This window comes from Anopheles cruzii, chromosome 2, assembly GCF_943734635.1.
Source record: "Anopheles cruzii chromosome 2, idAnoCruzAS_RS32_06, whole genome shotgun sequence".
Classification (NCBI taxonomy): Eukaryota; Metazoa; Arthropoda; class Insecta; order Diptera; family Culicidae; genus Anopheles; species Anopheles cruzii.
This window is the reverse complement of record NC_069144.1, coordinates 46,747,354-46,762,392: the sequence shown is the minus strand read 5'-3', so window position 1 is coordinate 46,762,392 and position 15,039 is coordinate 46,747,354. Positions and strand designations below refer to the sequence as shown.

The window sequence follows — 15,039 nt, the reverse complement described above, 5'->3', positions numbered from 1 at the left end:
GGCCACCGTCGTCGTCCCCGTCGTTGTGGGCAGAAGAATTGGAACGGTCGCAAGTCACGGCTCGCGGTCGGGTTGATCGCTTCCTCGCGCTTCGCGCTTATCAACACTCCACAGTGTCCGTCCGAACCGCGAGAATAAAGGTCAGCCCCGTGGCCAGGAAGTACCTCCGGGAGCTGGAGGTGCCAGCTGTAATGAGGTAATCGAGTCGACCCGGTTTGATTGACGGCCCGCGATTACGGCTCGATGTCCCGCCGCGGCCACTGTCGCCGCCGTCGTCAATAAAAACCAGTTCAAGCGCCCGTTAATCTGATAAAAGCCTGAAAAACTGGATGCACTTACGTCTTGTCAGCGACGCCGGTTGTCTCCACAGTGTCTCCATTCAACCGGAGCCCCAACCGGTAGCCCCAAAAATAACGTCTGCCAGGAAAGTGTGCCGATAAAGGTGCGCCAACCTCTCGGTGGCTTCTGGCCCTGTTGGCGCTTCTTAAGGGTGCCCTACACCGAAACGCACCTTACGCTCCGCGCGAAAGTGACCGGAGCCGCGATGATCAATCGGTGGCAGCAGTGGCCAACTTGCATCGTCAACATCGTCGCGTCGTTACGTAACCCCGTGGCGCGACCTGCGACAACGGCGACAAATCGAGTTCAAAACGAACCCCGAAGTGGGCACGCAAGAGTCGCCTGGCCGGGCCGCAACGGCGCCGGCGGCAGTGCGTGTCCATTTGTGTTTCCAAAAGACACCGACTTAAATGTCGACGGCAAGCGAAAGCAACCGATCGATCCGATCGATGTTGAACGCTACATTTCTGATCGATTTTGGGCCACAACGCAACACACACCTATCGAACAATGATCGCGGCCCCGCGGCTCCCCGGCGGTGCCCAAGTGCCCCAGATTTTAAGACTTCGACCATCAAGCGACGAACCCACCACACCGAGACCCGAGTGGGCCGGCTTTCAATTAAGCCTTATCGGCCGACTTCTAACGGGCCAGCGTTTGGGGGGCCACATAACATGCGCGTACGCAAGTGCATCGCAGACCCATCTGTGCGGCAACGGCTTGCAACGGTTGCGCCACCACACTCAGCCTCCGATTCGGCGTCTAATGAGGGGCGAGAGTACGAGAGAATTACCTGTTATCGTGACCGTTTGCTTATCCTTTTTTCGCGCGTTGGTGTATTAATGAACTTAAATTAAACCCATCGTAACCCAGCTCGGGTGTTGGTGGTCGACAGAATCCGTCCTCCATTTATGGATCATCCAGCGCGCGGCATCGATTGCACAGTCCGATGTTGCCATCGCACACCGGCAGCACGCGAACTATTAAACATGGATGGCCACCCGGGCTGTAAAAGGTTGGTAAGATCATTTGCTAAATGAGATAATTAGTGTCCGCTGGGTTCGGATTCTTTTGTGGTCTCTACAGGAGCAGGGGTGCCGTCGCCGACTCATAATCCAATGGTACACGGTGGCTTGTAATCCACTACTACTTAATAATACGATCACCCATGATCGTCGTACCTTGATATCGTGGCCCGCTGCGCAGGAAAATCAACTCGTCGTAGCATCGAATTAGCAATCACGGCCCGATAAAATCATTCAACTGGTGCGCACTGGTGGAGCACTTTCCCAAGACACGGGACCCCCGTCTGATGGTGGCCGTGATTTTCCTGCCTTTCCGGGGCCGCGGAAATGCCAGTAGAACGCCCCTGGTGGCAATGAACCGTACACAAATGGTCTCCGGACCCTGGGTTTTATCTTGGTTGTAAATATCACATTCCGCCGTGAATCGACGACGATCCACGGCGGGACCGACAAGTGACGACAGGTTGGATCATAGCAAGAGATCGGCAACAAAGAAGTTGAATACAAAATTTCTCTTTTCCTAACATCGCAGTGCATAACAATAATTTTTGAAAGAGAAATGACGACGATGACGACGGCGACGATGAATTAGAGGTTTCGAAGCTTTCCCGATCCCGATGCGGCACACTCACATGTGCCCTCAGTTCGAGCAACTTACAGTGGCTCACGTTTAACGAGGTATAGGTATAAAAATATATAAAAACGAAATATACGCCTTCAGTGCATGTCATCCGACGTAGTCTTTGGGATGCATTCAAATCTGGCCTTATTTTTAAAAAGTTTACGAACATGAATTGATGGTATGATTCAATTACAGTTACGAGAAGTTTTTCTGCTATATGGGGTCTAAATCAAAATTAAAAAGTAAATGACAAAGGCAATATGGTTCATGCAACTTACCAGTTTGTGACTTTTCCTGGTGATCACATCGTTTTCTAGACCAGTCATTAAGAGGTTGTGCGCATTATTGATGAACCTTGGAGTACCTGAAAAGACCCCAAGTAATTTAACAGAATTAGTTCAATTATCGTAAACCATTTCTTCAACATTGATACCCGAGGACTGTAGAAAGGACCGTGCGGTGAAACCACGCTGTCTGGCAATGCTGTGTAAGTGCAGTGGCGTGAATTGCAGATACTAAACTTTGTCAACATCTTGTCATTTACACATCTTATCTTTTGTTTTGTTGAGCTAAACTTTGTTTCGCTGGCGAGGAATTGGATTTTTTGGTCAATTAATTTTCATGTGACAGAAACCGTAAAAAATGTTTATTTTCTACAAGTTTTAAAACGATTTGTAGGAAATCTTAAGTGGCAGAACGGACTAACATTTGAAATGTAAAATTCTCTCAGCCAACTGTGATTCATTGCGTGCAGCGTACAGTCCTTAAAGGATATGCGGCTTTTCAAAGCAATCCAACATGACCTAAAAATATATTAAATTGTGCCAAAATTTTATGTTTATTTTAATTTAAAGTTAGTAAAGACAGTCCTGATTCCCCAACTTGCCCACCTTTGAAGACCGGTTTGGCGGTGATGGCAAATAGTACAAGAAAGTATCCTACTTTTGAGAAAAAAAAAACAAAAAACAATTCGTCCACCCTCCACCACCCATAGCCAGTGGCGGTCCGCGCGGGGGCCTGCTTTCTGCTGCTATAAGCCATCTGAAGAGTGCTTCCCGTTACGCCGTCGTTAAAATTGCTCTCGTTTTTGTTTTTGCCCTTGCTCATATGCTCACGTTATTACTATTATGTCCCACCACCGGACCATAAACGGAACCATCATCCATCCATCCATCCACACACACACTCACACAACAGCGCTTTTGCATCCCATAATGTTCAATCCCCGCGGCGCGGCAGTGAACGCTGCGCGCTGACATAATGGGAAATTGGGCATCTTGCGTAACCGCACGGTGATACGCAAAAAATAACAACAAAAAACATGTGAAAAAGAAACAATAATCGGCGTGCGCCGGCGGGCACAGTTTGAGTTGTTTCGCCCTCCGTCCTCCGATTCGCGTTCACGGTTGAGATTTTTTGGCAAATTCGGAACGATCGATCGATTACCGCAGTGCGTCCGTCCGTGGTTGATCTCAAGGAGCCAGCCGAGCCGCCGCGCGGCTTGATCTAACTGCAATTTGCAACTCTCCAGCGCACTCCAGAGCCGAAGGAGAAGTTCCGGAGTAAGTCACTGACGTTGGCACTTTCACAAACCCGCCAGCAAGCCGAGCCGAGAAATGAAAATATGCCTCGCACGCGAACAAAGTCCAAACACACACACACGCTGATCGCATTCGGGAGCATAAATGCAACGCGAAGAAAAACGTGTTAACGGGGCCTGCAACATTATGCTGCTGCAGCTGCTGCAGGGAAGCGAAAGCGGCGTGTGGCAAGTGGGCAACCTCGGTTCGGGCCCCGACGCCATTACATGCAAATTACGGTGATGCTGCTACATCCGGTCCAGGGGGCCGTGTGGGTGCGAACACATTACACTTCACCTCTCTGGCCTCTTCGGCCGGAACTGCGGATTCGTTGCCGTTGTCCAGCAAATCTAGATCGCGATCGGACCTCGGATCGCTTCCCCTATTCCTTAGCGTCAAGGTCGTCGCGGCACCCTCTCAGGGACGAGCTGATTGACGATTGGCCACGGTCCGCACGGTCTGCGCAGTCCGTGATTTTCCACCTCCGATTTCAGAATCAGAGGCCAGCCTTCGGGAGCTATATCAAATCCGTCAAAAGCCGGATGAAGGAACTTCGCGAGTGAGGTGGGGGAGCTGGGGGGACACATAATGCACAGCGGCGACCTCACGGAAGCATTGAGCGGTCACCCGGACCCCGGCCGGCCGACCTCGATCGAATGGAATGTCCCGAGTGCAATATTTCCAATTCAATTTCCCAACCGAGCGCGATACACGCTTTGGGTGGCATTGCGGCGGGGGCTGCCCTCCACGATAACAGACAGTGGGTGGTGGGGCGGGGATCGATCCGTGAAATTGGGTTCACATTCCGCATGTAGTGCCATTGGCCCCCCCGAAACCCTGTGTCGTTGGGGCTCGATTTGCAACGCACTCGCGCAATGCGCATGAGCTGGTGACGCGTGCCAACTGCGGGCGGTTGAATGAGCTCCTCCGCCCACCGCACGATCACGATCACGATCACGGGTACGATAGAGGCGCGTGAGACGCGCAGAAAGAAAGTCGAATAATTCGCACAAAAACACCGATCGCATGCATCAGTATGTTGCCTCCTCCGCCATCAAACGCCATTTTGGAAGGCGCGCGCCCACAAAAAGCGAAACCTTCGCACCCCACGCAAAGTGTGCGTGTGTGTGTGTGTGCACAAATCAAACAAACAAATATGGCGCACACATAGCGCGCACACGGGAGAACTAATCTGCAAACTCTGGCTCCTCGCGGTGGCTGCGAGATTCCGAAAAAACCCCGTCCGTCCGTTGGCCGCCGCCCGTTCCGAAGCATAACGCAAACGCATGACGCGGGCGGGCGCAGCGCATTTTCCTCTCCGTTCCGTTTATTAGACTGCTCGCGTTTCACGCCATTATTAGCTGGCCGCGTTGCTTGCGCTAATCTTCTCTCTTTCTTTCCCAGTTTTTCTTTTTCGCTTTGCTTACTCTCACTCGCAATCACTTTCCCTCTCTTATGGTGGCGGTGCGCGATTTGCTTTTAGTATCATTGTTATCGGCTTTCCACTAACTACCCCACACACACACACACATACATTGATTGGATTAAGATAAAATGGGCGAGATAAAGTTTGGAGAGCCCGTGGAGCAGAAGAAAAAGAAGACAAAATCGCTCGCGTGCCTCCTCCAAGGATCGTACCTTAATAGTAATTCGGGCCAGCGCACGATCAACGGTCTAACGTGACGATCAACGTGACGAGTAGCCACCAAATGCACGTACGATTATGATCGTCGTACTTTGAATTTTCTATTTGATTTACGGCACAGATGATTAAAAGGGAAAATGATAAAAAAAAATGTAACTTGCTGGACTATAGGAAATTTAGTATCAGTTAGTACATGGCGGTTTAGTACAATTTAGTACAGTAAAGCAAAGTGACTCCTACAACTTCCGCTTTACATTATGGCAAAGTAGAACACATCGAATATTTTCAATTATTGTTAAAACAGAAGATAATCCATTTTTTAAGCACTCCATAATTGTGTTGATCCCGCTATTGTGCATTTAGGATTTGGGCAATTCTTAAAGTGATGTGATGAAGTTGGTGCACTGCGGGTTGGGTTCGGGGCAGCGCGAAGAGGGATAATCTACGACCACTACGGATTTGGGTCAATTCATAGTTTAAGATAAGACGAAAATAATGCTAACAATATCAGGGTGGGTTTTTTAAGTTTTATCAAACTTGAACAAAAAATAAATAAATCTGAATCCAAAATATGAATATTCGAATATTTTTATTAGCTTGATTATGAAGCCCATTAACAGTTAGCCCGTTGTGGCCGGTTCACTGTTAGACTTTCTCTCTCCCTCTCTTTTTCTCTCTCTCTCGCTCACTGATGCACTCAAATAAACGCCAAAAACAATGTACCATACGGGCCAGCCCGGAGGGAAATTCCGAGTTCGCGGTCGCGGACTCGCAGCATGCCCGCACTGTCTTGAGCCGAGAGCACTCCACATCTCTCGCGTGGTCCGTAGACCACGGTGGCACACGAGGCTCCGAGTCGTGGTGGGGCGCCACGAAAAGTGCGCCACGATCACACGAGCGGGCGAAATATAAAACTTTAAATTCATCGACACCGGCAGAACATTCGTGCGCGAGACGGCAACCAGACCCAACAGAGCACCAGCGCCAGCGTGATCGGCGGGCTTTAGATCAACGCATCCGTTCCGCAACGACAGATCGGTGTGCAACAACATCGAAGGTGTGTGAATGTGTGTTTAGTGAAATGAGTTATTGGACTTTCATATAGGTGTTTCGAAATTATAGGTGCGATCATGCGAGATCGCGCATACAGGATAAACATTTTGTGACACTTCTCGAACTGTTTAAAGAACTATGATGATCCAACAAATGAAACCTCTTTTCGAAAAATCGAAAAGGATATCGTGTGTGTGTGTGTGTGTGTGTGTGTGGGTATGCGATGGACCCATCTGGACCTGGGGAAGCCGGAATGACGGGCCAACGGTGGCAGACGCGATGACGCCAAAGGAAAACGAACGGGGATAAAACGAGAGTAATTTTCTACTCGGTCCCACAGATCACTTGATGTTTAGCGGCCTTTGATCTCTCAGTCTCTCTCTCTCTGTCTTTTAACGCCCACCCGGGGCCTTCCCGCACTTTCCCGAAGATCACCTTGTCGAATGTACAGGTACACAACAACAAGCAACGGCATTAGCAGCATGTGTATGCGGCGCACGGGACGGCCGAGGCTGCCTTTTCTCCACGCCGCTGCTGCCGTTGATCCGTAATATGCGATTATAATCGAAAGCATAACAATTAACGAGCGAAAGGAAAGTGCAGTGCGCCTTGCGTCTGTCTCGCGTGTCCCCGTCGCACACATCCCACCTTCCCCCCTTGGTGGTGTGGTGTGGTCTGCCTTTGCGCCGGCCTCGTGCTCGCGTGGCTCTCCTTCCGAACCACTCACTCGGCACTTGGCTGCCCCTGCTGGGTGCTTCGCCGCTTCGGCTTGTATCGCGAAATTTAGCATCAACGACCCAAGAAAGCAACCCCCCAAAAGCCCCAAAGAGCTTCCCCCGCCCGCGGGTTGCCTCCCCGGGGCGGATGCTCCGAGAGAGCGCGCACCCAGGCAGGATTGAGGATCGATCGCGCAACGTGAAGGCTCCGAACTCGGCACAGTTCGCGGTGTGCCGTTGTGTCCGAAAGGTGTACGGCGTCAACAGGCGCTTTAAGTTTATTTCTTGGCAGGATTTTGATGAAACACACCCAAACCATCGCTTACGAGGCACTTTAGTACAGATTAATCATCAATTAGGTGCACGGGTGTGCTTCAAATTAATCCATTTTCCGTTTTTCCATAAACCCAACGTCCGGAATCAATCGACCGCGAAGTGCGAGCCACGGTTTTATTTCAAGTGAACCACCCCCCGCGGTGAAAGTGCTCCTGCTTACTTTCCGTTTCGATCGCTGCCAGCTCCTCCACCGGGTGATCGCGGATAGTCATCGGAACGGATTAGGAACGGGGCCCCCAACGGTGGCAGATCATCAGTTGTTCCGTTCGTCACGTCGCTAGTAAACGCCGCTAGTCGAACAAAATGAGGTAAGTTGGGCGGGGTTTTGGTGATTTTGATGGTGCTGATTTGACTGCTAATTATGCAATGGTAACTTTGATTTTCGATTACTGGGTTTAGAACTGGGTTTATGCAAGTTCAGTACAAACAGCTGGGATCTGTTATGAAAACGAATGGAATGGTTTACAAAAGTGACAAAACGCTCAAATGGAAGGACTCTTTGGCACTTAATGTTCTATCTTTCAACAACAATAAGAGTGATGTTATTGTTTGCATACGAATTTGAATTGTTTTGAACGCTGCAAACGATAGTGACTGTCTTAATAGATTCTATGTGGTCTTAGTAAATTGAGTTAAGACTTACATAACGAAAATGTTGTCTATCTGAAAAAGAAATTTGAAAAAACGGGCACAGGCATCTAACCCAATACAAGCCGAGCACTTTATCAATCCATAAATCAAATCGTAGGCACAACAAACACTTCATCCAGGTAAAACAATCTGTCCCTTGAATGGGCTGCATTCATCGGTAATCGGGCCACATTGGGCAATCTCTTCGCTTATCCAGCACAGCGCGAATGGGAAGTTTCTAGACCCGAGCACACCCCCAAGCAACCAAATCGAATCCGGACCAAATTTCGTCATGTATGGACCTAAAGATCGGTTGTGGCCCCGGAGGGAAGCGCTCAACCACCCAACCATGTACAAACGTGTAGCTGGCGGGCATTATTGCCTGCTCTGCTGCCGTCGTGTCGGGGAGCAGGTCGTGTCCGGAGTGCCCGATCGCTCGCCCAGGCCCTCTGACACTAATGTTGACGACATCACGTCACGCCCGCGGTCGGCAAAACACTGGCTGGGTGGCTGGTTGGCCGGTCCGAAACTCAGTTGGTTCCGATTTCCTAACCTGCGCGCGCGCGCCCCCTCAAGAAGATAATGCTGCCGCAGGGCAGCAGTGCGGTGCAGTAAGTTTTTTTTCCTTCGTCAAATGCTAATCGCCCGGAATGTGAGGTAATAAATCAAACCCACCCGTGGCTTTGGCCCGTTGACAAACTGATTGGCCCATTTCGCCCGTTTCGCGTGTCTCTCATTGGCTCGCGGGACGACGGAGACGGCCGTCCTTTCTTCGCCGTCCCGAGCCGCACGGATATGGGGCTACACAAAACTGGGTGACGGTCGCCCGCGACGCTGGACCACATTTCCAAATTGCCCCGATCTGCCGGAGGCGCTGGCCGAATGAATGAGTTCGCGGTTACCAAAATAAAACGCCGAAAAGAGGCCCCCGGGGCAGGGCACAAGATGTCGCTTATTACCGCGCGCCGCTTTTGCTTTTTTTAAACCAAGCGAAGCAGTGAAGATCCGTCGCCAGAGGTCAGTCACAAAGCGCAGGCCACCTTGGCTCCGATCGGTCGCTGATATGTTCGAAATTTTATTTCGTTCACTTTTGGTTCCTTTTTGAGCTAAAAAATAAGAATTCCCGTCCCTACGTACGTTAATTGAACCCAAAACCCCAACTGGCGGCACGAATCATTAGTGCCGATGAAATAACGCACCTGAACGCCCGGGGATTGCATCATCATCATCTGCTGGACAGCCCTGAGGACATGAAAGACGTAAAACCGACTGACCAACTAACCGGACCAACGCCGGCGGGGTGGTCCAGAATCGACACTGCGTCGAGTGCCGCAAAAGGACAAAAAAGCGGGAACATAACCCTCCGGCCAGCATGGCACGAGAGGGACCGGTGCGATCGTATACCCGCACCACCGCAAGTTATCTAACAGCGGACCAGGACCGGACCCGGTTCGGGCCCGGTTTGGGAAGCCGGGGCGCCTTCACCGGTAGTTACATGCTCCTTGCAGGTGGATCAAATCGATTGGCTTTTACTTTCTTTTCCTTCTCCCAAGTCGGACACTTTCTTTGCCTTCGAACTCACTCCAGTTTGCCGCGCAGCTCCAGACCTGGACCTGTGGAGCCTTATGCGCACCGTGCTCTGCGAGATGATCATTATTTAAACATGTCTTTTTCTGCACGCACCGTCCGAAAACTGGACCAGGGAGGGCTCATAAATAAGTCGACATCCTTCGCGGGAGCGCTACGTTTATGTAACGCCCCGGGGTCTACATCGGGTACAGGGGGATTGATTTTTCGTGATCCATTTCGAGCAGAATGCCGCATAAACCCGGCCGCCGGCTATTCTGTGTGGACGGACGGTGGTTCGCGGGTTCCACCAAAAATGGTCACTTCTACACATTAACCTAAAACATAACCTGTAACGGGGCCCGGACCCCGGCAAGCTCCAGCTGATCCTCGGAGCGCACCTACCACCTCGATCGGTAACCCCCGCGGGTCCGCAACTCGAGCTGTCGTAACAGGAGAAGCAGCGCTTCACCATCTGTATCCTACCTTCGGCGGTTCGTCGTTTCACAATCGTTTAACTCGCCAGGCGGCATGCCCAGGGCACCGTGCGCCAGTGAAATTCCCACGGCTCCGGGACGCAACGCATCTCGCGCGGGAGATCGAAGATGTACCATCACTCAAGCCGGGTTCGCCATTTCGATGCACGATTGACCGACCCGCGGGGAGCGAGAGAGAAAGAGACCTAAAACGAAAGAAACAGATACGGGGAGGGCTGCTCAGAAAATTGGACTGGCTGCTCCGTGGTGGCACTGGATGAAGCCGTTCGGCTGCAAATTGTTGATAAATGATCGCGTAACGGCCCGGTCGGGCCGTCTCGGAAAACGAGCTGGAAAAACGGAGGTGGAGGGTTTGCTAAAGATCATGCCTGGCTACCACTACCACAGCGCGTCCCCATGACATGATGAGCCGACGCAAAGGTGTCCCACTGCCGCGCGCGGTGATTAATGAGCCAAACAACTTCGCTCCATCGCGGCTGCAGTTGGATTCTGGTTGGAAGTCCAGCTCCAAGCGGCGGCTATGAAATTAATTGGCCGCCAGTTGGTGGCGCGCGAGAATGCCATAAGTGAGGTGGCCCTGGGTCGAACCGGATTCGGACGTGTTCGAGTGTGTTGGATAAGAACCAAAGATGGCGGCGACTCGCTTGGGGTGACTAACAAAAATGTCAGTGACAGTTACGCACTGGCAATGGCTACTAGATCGCCTGCTTGATGGGAGGATGCTCATCGCACTCCGGCTACTACCCCTGGGGAGCCCTGTGGAGCTAAGCGGGAGTCCATCTGGGCCACCTTCGCGCACCGAGCCACCCTGTGGGTTTGAACTTCCTACGTTCCCAGACATTCCCCCAGAGTTTGTCTCAATTACATCGCCATCGCCTTGTGATTGAGAAACGCTAATTACCGACGATCTCTGCAGACTCGCGGAGGATCGAAACTCGCGAGTCATTAGTATTCCAAATTGCACAGCGCGGCGAAGGACAGAAGGTGCGGCCAGAAGGTTATGATGCAAGTGCCACGAAATGCAACTCATCGGTCTGTGTGTGTGGTTTTAGACGATTGCAAACGACTGCAACCCGAAACCCTCCGTCAATCAACACCGGTGCACCCCCAGGGAGTGTTGGGGAGTGTTCCGTTCGACACTTTCTATCGGATCCGGTCCGCCTCTGTATCCTACCTTATTGTTCTTCTTCTGGTAGGCTTAGGCCTTCATTTCCTGACCACGGCGAGCAAGACTTTCACACACGCGCCCGAAAGCAACCGAATGCGCCAAGAGCCCGCGTTACAGGCGCGTTGCATTGTGAGGACCTAGTCTTCGACCACCGAAACTACCGGAACTACCTAGGCCACCGGATACTGTGACCACCGGCCGCACAGACATTAAAATCAAGCCGCCAAGTGTAACATAATGAGGCGGAAAACATTCGTCATTCGCCATTTCCTTTTCCACGTCCGGAGGCTGGGCTCTGGTTTTGCTGAGTCCGTGTTTGGCCCACGCTTTTATTGCGCTCGCTCGCTCGCTCGCTCTCTCTCTCTCTCTCTCTACATTGCTTTCTTTCTTGGGTCTTTGTTTGGATATTTTCCATATTTTTGCTCACTTTTCGTTCATTTTCGCCATCGCCACAAGAGGCCAATTATTCAATTCAGAGCTCCTCATTGAAATTGAAAGTGGCGCCAAGTTTCACCAAACCAATTTGTTATTTATTTATTTTTAACACTTGGGCAGCCGCTGATGTTGAGGGGGACCCATGCGTGCGGCGTTCAAAAAGCATACAAACGGTGCGTTCGGAAACCGATCCGTTGGTTTGTTGGATTACCAATAGAAATTGGGTTTGCTCGGCTTTTTTTTTCGGCCGGATGGAAAGGAAACGTGCTCATACCGACACGGCGCAGCAGTGCCAGAATTTCCGGAACCGAGCGAACGGGATGCTGCGCGAATTGGTGAAAGTGTTTCCCCAGACACAATTGCCAGAAGTGGCACTTTCAACCGGGAGAGTTGGAATAAATTAGGAAAAATTGGTACAAGTCCCTATCCTATTAAATGGCGGATTATTAAGTCGTTAAGTGAACGTGAATGGTAAATAGAAAATACCTTTCAAAGCTCATCGAACCAGTGTGTGTGTGCAGAGTTTTGGGACCGTTTTCAAGCCAGGCGCAAATTAAAACAATGCTCGACACACGCCCCTCTTGGGCACTTTGCACAGTTGCCGCCAGTGGCCTTGAGACCGCGTGCGGTGCGGTGCAGCATGGGCCATTGTTTCACGCGGCATCGACAACATAATGCTGCTTAATGCTTGCGCCGACAAATGAGCCACGTAACGCGCGTGTGTCTGAATCTTCGATTCGATTCGATCTTCGCGATTGGATGGGTGGAGATTCCCTTCCAGCCTACCCCAGCCGTGCGGGAGATCCAAGAAGAAGGTCAGAAGCACCGGCCAGAAGGCATCGCTTAGGTTAAAGTAGGTTATCAAGCAGATCGCACGGCGATCGCCGTTACGCTTACTAACGGCTACATTTTGCACCATCTCGTGAATGTCGCGTCTCGATCTTATAGATCGCCCTTCGTGATCGCTACGAGCGTTACGCGTGCACGTGTGTGTGTGAAAAAAACAATCGATCGGTCATAAAGGAAACATAAAGCATCATAACGCGGCTTGGGAGTTTCAAAACATATCCGTTGCCGTCATCGACGTCGTCATGGCGCTGGTAGCCGTTTCTGATCACAAGACGGAAGCCATCTGTCGGTCTTTCGGTATGAATGATGTGTCCAATCGAGCGGCGGGGACAGTTACCACCCCAAACTCCGATGATCGGGGCCTCTCCTCCCGTTGTCGGGCTTAATTAAGGTTTCAAAAATCGTGCACGACGCGATCATATGCATCATCGGTGTGCCCGTTCGAGACTCGTGTCGCTCACGCCGAACACCATTTGTTTTTTTCTTGAATGATATAAGCTGAAATTCGATCGCCTCCTTCTCGTCGACTTTCATCACTCACCCATGATCGCCTATGGCTGCCGCCAAGTTGTATGGCCGTGTGTGTGTATGACGAAAAAGATCAGATAAAAGCCACCATTTGTCATCTCCAAAGCTGCTGCCGAGTGCCTGGTCGAGTAGGGTTGCCAGTTAATAAATACCTCGGTGTCGGCGGTGACGCTGCTGACATTTAGTTGCAGGACCGATCTCCGGCACGGAGACACTCCGGTGCTTTTTGAGCAATTTTAAGTAACCCCCATTCCGAGAAGGGGTGGTGGGTGCCCACGCGAACGTTGCGTAAGAGGGTCGCTTACGCACAGCGCATGCAGCAAACCGAGCAAAAAAACTCGGCACATGGCCGGACCCGGACCACGTGTGCAGGTGGTGGTGGGATATTTCGTAGGCCGCCGTTTGAAGATGCAAATGTGCACTCTGTGTCTGTGCTAGTTGTTCCTTGTGAATTTCCTCGTGCATTGATTGTGCGAATTGGCCACACCCAAAAGGTCATGACCCTCGAGCGGCGAGCTGCGGTGTGAAAATGGTCGGGTTGAGCACAATGATCGGTTTGTCCCACGTCCCACCATGCATGTGTGGTACCGTCTCGCTCGCTCTCTTACTGTAATTAGGCAATTTTCCGTTTGTTAATTGAACATTGTTCGATGCGATGCGGGCTGGAGAAAGTTTTCCCATCACTTGCCTTATCCCCGTGTGGTCTTCCGCAGATTGACCGTGCGCGCGTGCTGTGGACTGCTGCTGTTGTGTGCAGTGTCAGGCCAGCAGTACAAACAGCAATCCCCATCGACGGTGTCGTCGACGCAGCCGGACTCGGCGTCAGCCGCCGCCGGTAACGTGGCGTACCGGGCCCGCCCGTACTCGACGCAGTACAGCAGCAGCTCGTCCGAGGAGGAAGAGGACGATCGACCGGTGGCGTCCTACACGAGCGGACGCCAGCAGCAGCAGTCGAGCCTGAAGAAGAGCTTCAAGAAACCGTCGTACTCGAGCGAGGAACTCGAACAGGAGGAGGAACCGGACCGGTTGTCGGTGCTGCTGGAGAAGTCGCAGTTTCAGTGTGCCGGCCGTACCACCGGCTACTACGCGGACGAGAGCCTCAGCTGCGAGGTGTTCCACTACTGCCAGGAGAACCAGAAACACTCGTGGATCTGCCCGGAAGGGTTCACCTTCCACCAGGTGCACCTGATCTGCATGCCGCCCTCGGGCGATAGCATTTGCGATCAGTCGTCCAAGTACCACTTCGTCAACGATTACCTCTACAAACCGATCAACATGGAGGAACACATGACGAAGCCGAACGTTACACTAAGGTCGGTTTGCGGGTTCGATCCTAGCGCACGTCTAATAGCTTTCCTTTCCCCCCTCCGCCTTTCTGCAGGTACTCGGAGCGGTACTATCCGGAAAATTTCTACGTTGACGAGCGCCACTACGACGAAGAGCGTATTCTGCGCCAGCATGAGGAGCGTCACCAGCCGCAGCACCAGCAGCAGCCCGCGAAGCAGCCGTACCACCAGCAGCAGACGGTCCGGAAGCAGCCGGTGTACGCCACGACACCATCCTCCTACCGGCTGGCGTCACCACAACCGACTCACAGTGTCTACCGTTCGCCGGAAGAGATCAACATCTCGCTGCAGCAACGGCGACCGACGTCACAGCCTCTGTCGTACAGCGCCTCCAGCACGCCGCGGTACGAGGACGACGCGGAATACGATAGCTACGAGCGGAAATAGGCCATCATGGGCGTTGCTGGAACAAAAAAATCATTGTCGAACTCAGTTCCAATCCGCTCGCCCGGGGCAGCAGCATTCATTTAACCTGTAGAATCCCGTGTTTTTCCCCCATTGTTCCCCGTTTTCACGAGACTTCTGGCCCGTGCGGTTTCGATTCCATTTTTTAATCCATTGTTTTATCGTTTTAATCGTGTTAAGCCGAGTCAAGCGAAGGCGCAGTCACTCGGATGATGACTGCGCACGATGTCCCTTCTTTCTTCCGTTCGAATGTGTCGTCAGCGTAGCGTTCACGCGGCGCCGTGTTTCGTCGCGTGTTA

At 51.8% G+C, this 15,039-nt stretch overlaps 1 protein-coding gene across 1 annotated transcript; it reads left to right on the top strand.

The window, feature by feature from the left end:
* Positions 1–7,619: 7,619 nt before the first annotated feature.
* LOC128279183 (uncharacterized) lies at positions 7,620–14,722 on the top strand. Its single transcript, XM_053017903.1, has 3 exons — positions 7,620–7,624; positions 13,703–14,302; positions 14,371–14,722. The coding sequence occupies exons 1-3, from the start codon at positions 7,620–7,622 to the stop codon at positions 14,720–14,722; spliced, it is 957 nt and encodes a 318-aa protein (XP_052873863.1).
* Positions 14,723–15,039: the final 317 nt, after the last annotated feature.

Bases quoted from the DNA above. Each gene is read 5' to 3' on its own strand.
- LOC128279183 (XM_053017903.1), top strand. The intron at 14,303-14,370 runs GTCGGTTTGCGG...GCCTTTCTGCAG, and splicing joins AAGCCGAACGTTACACTAAG to GTACTCGGAGCGGTACTATC.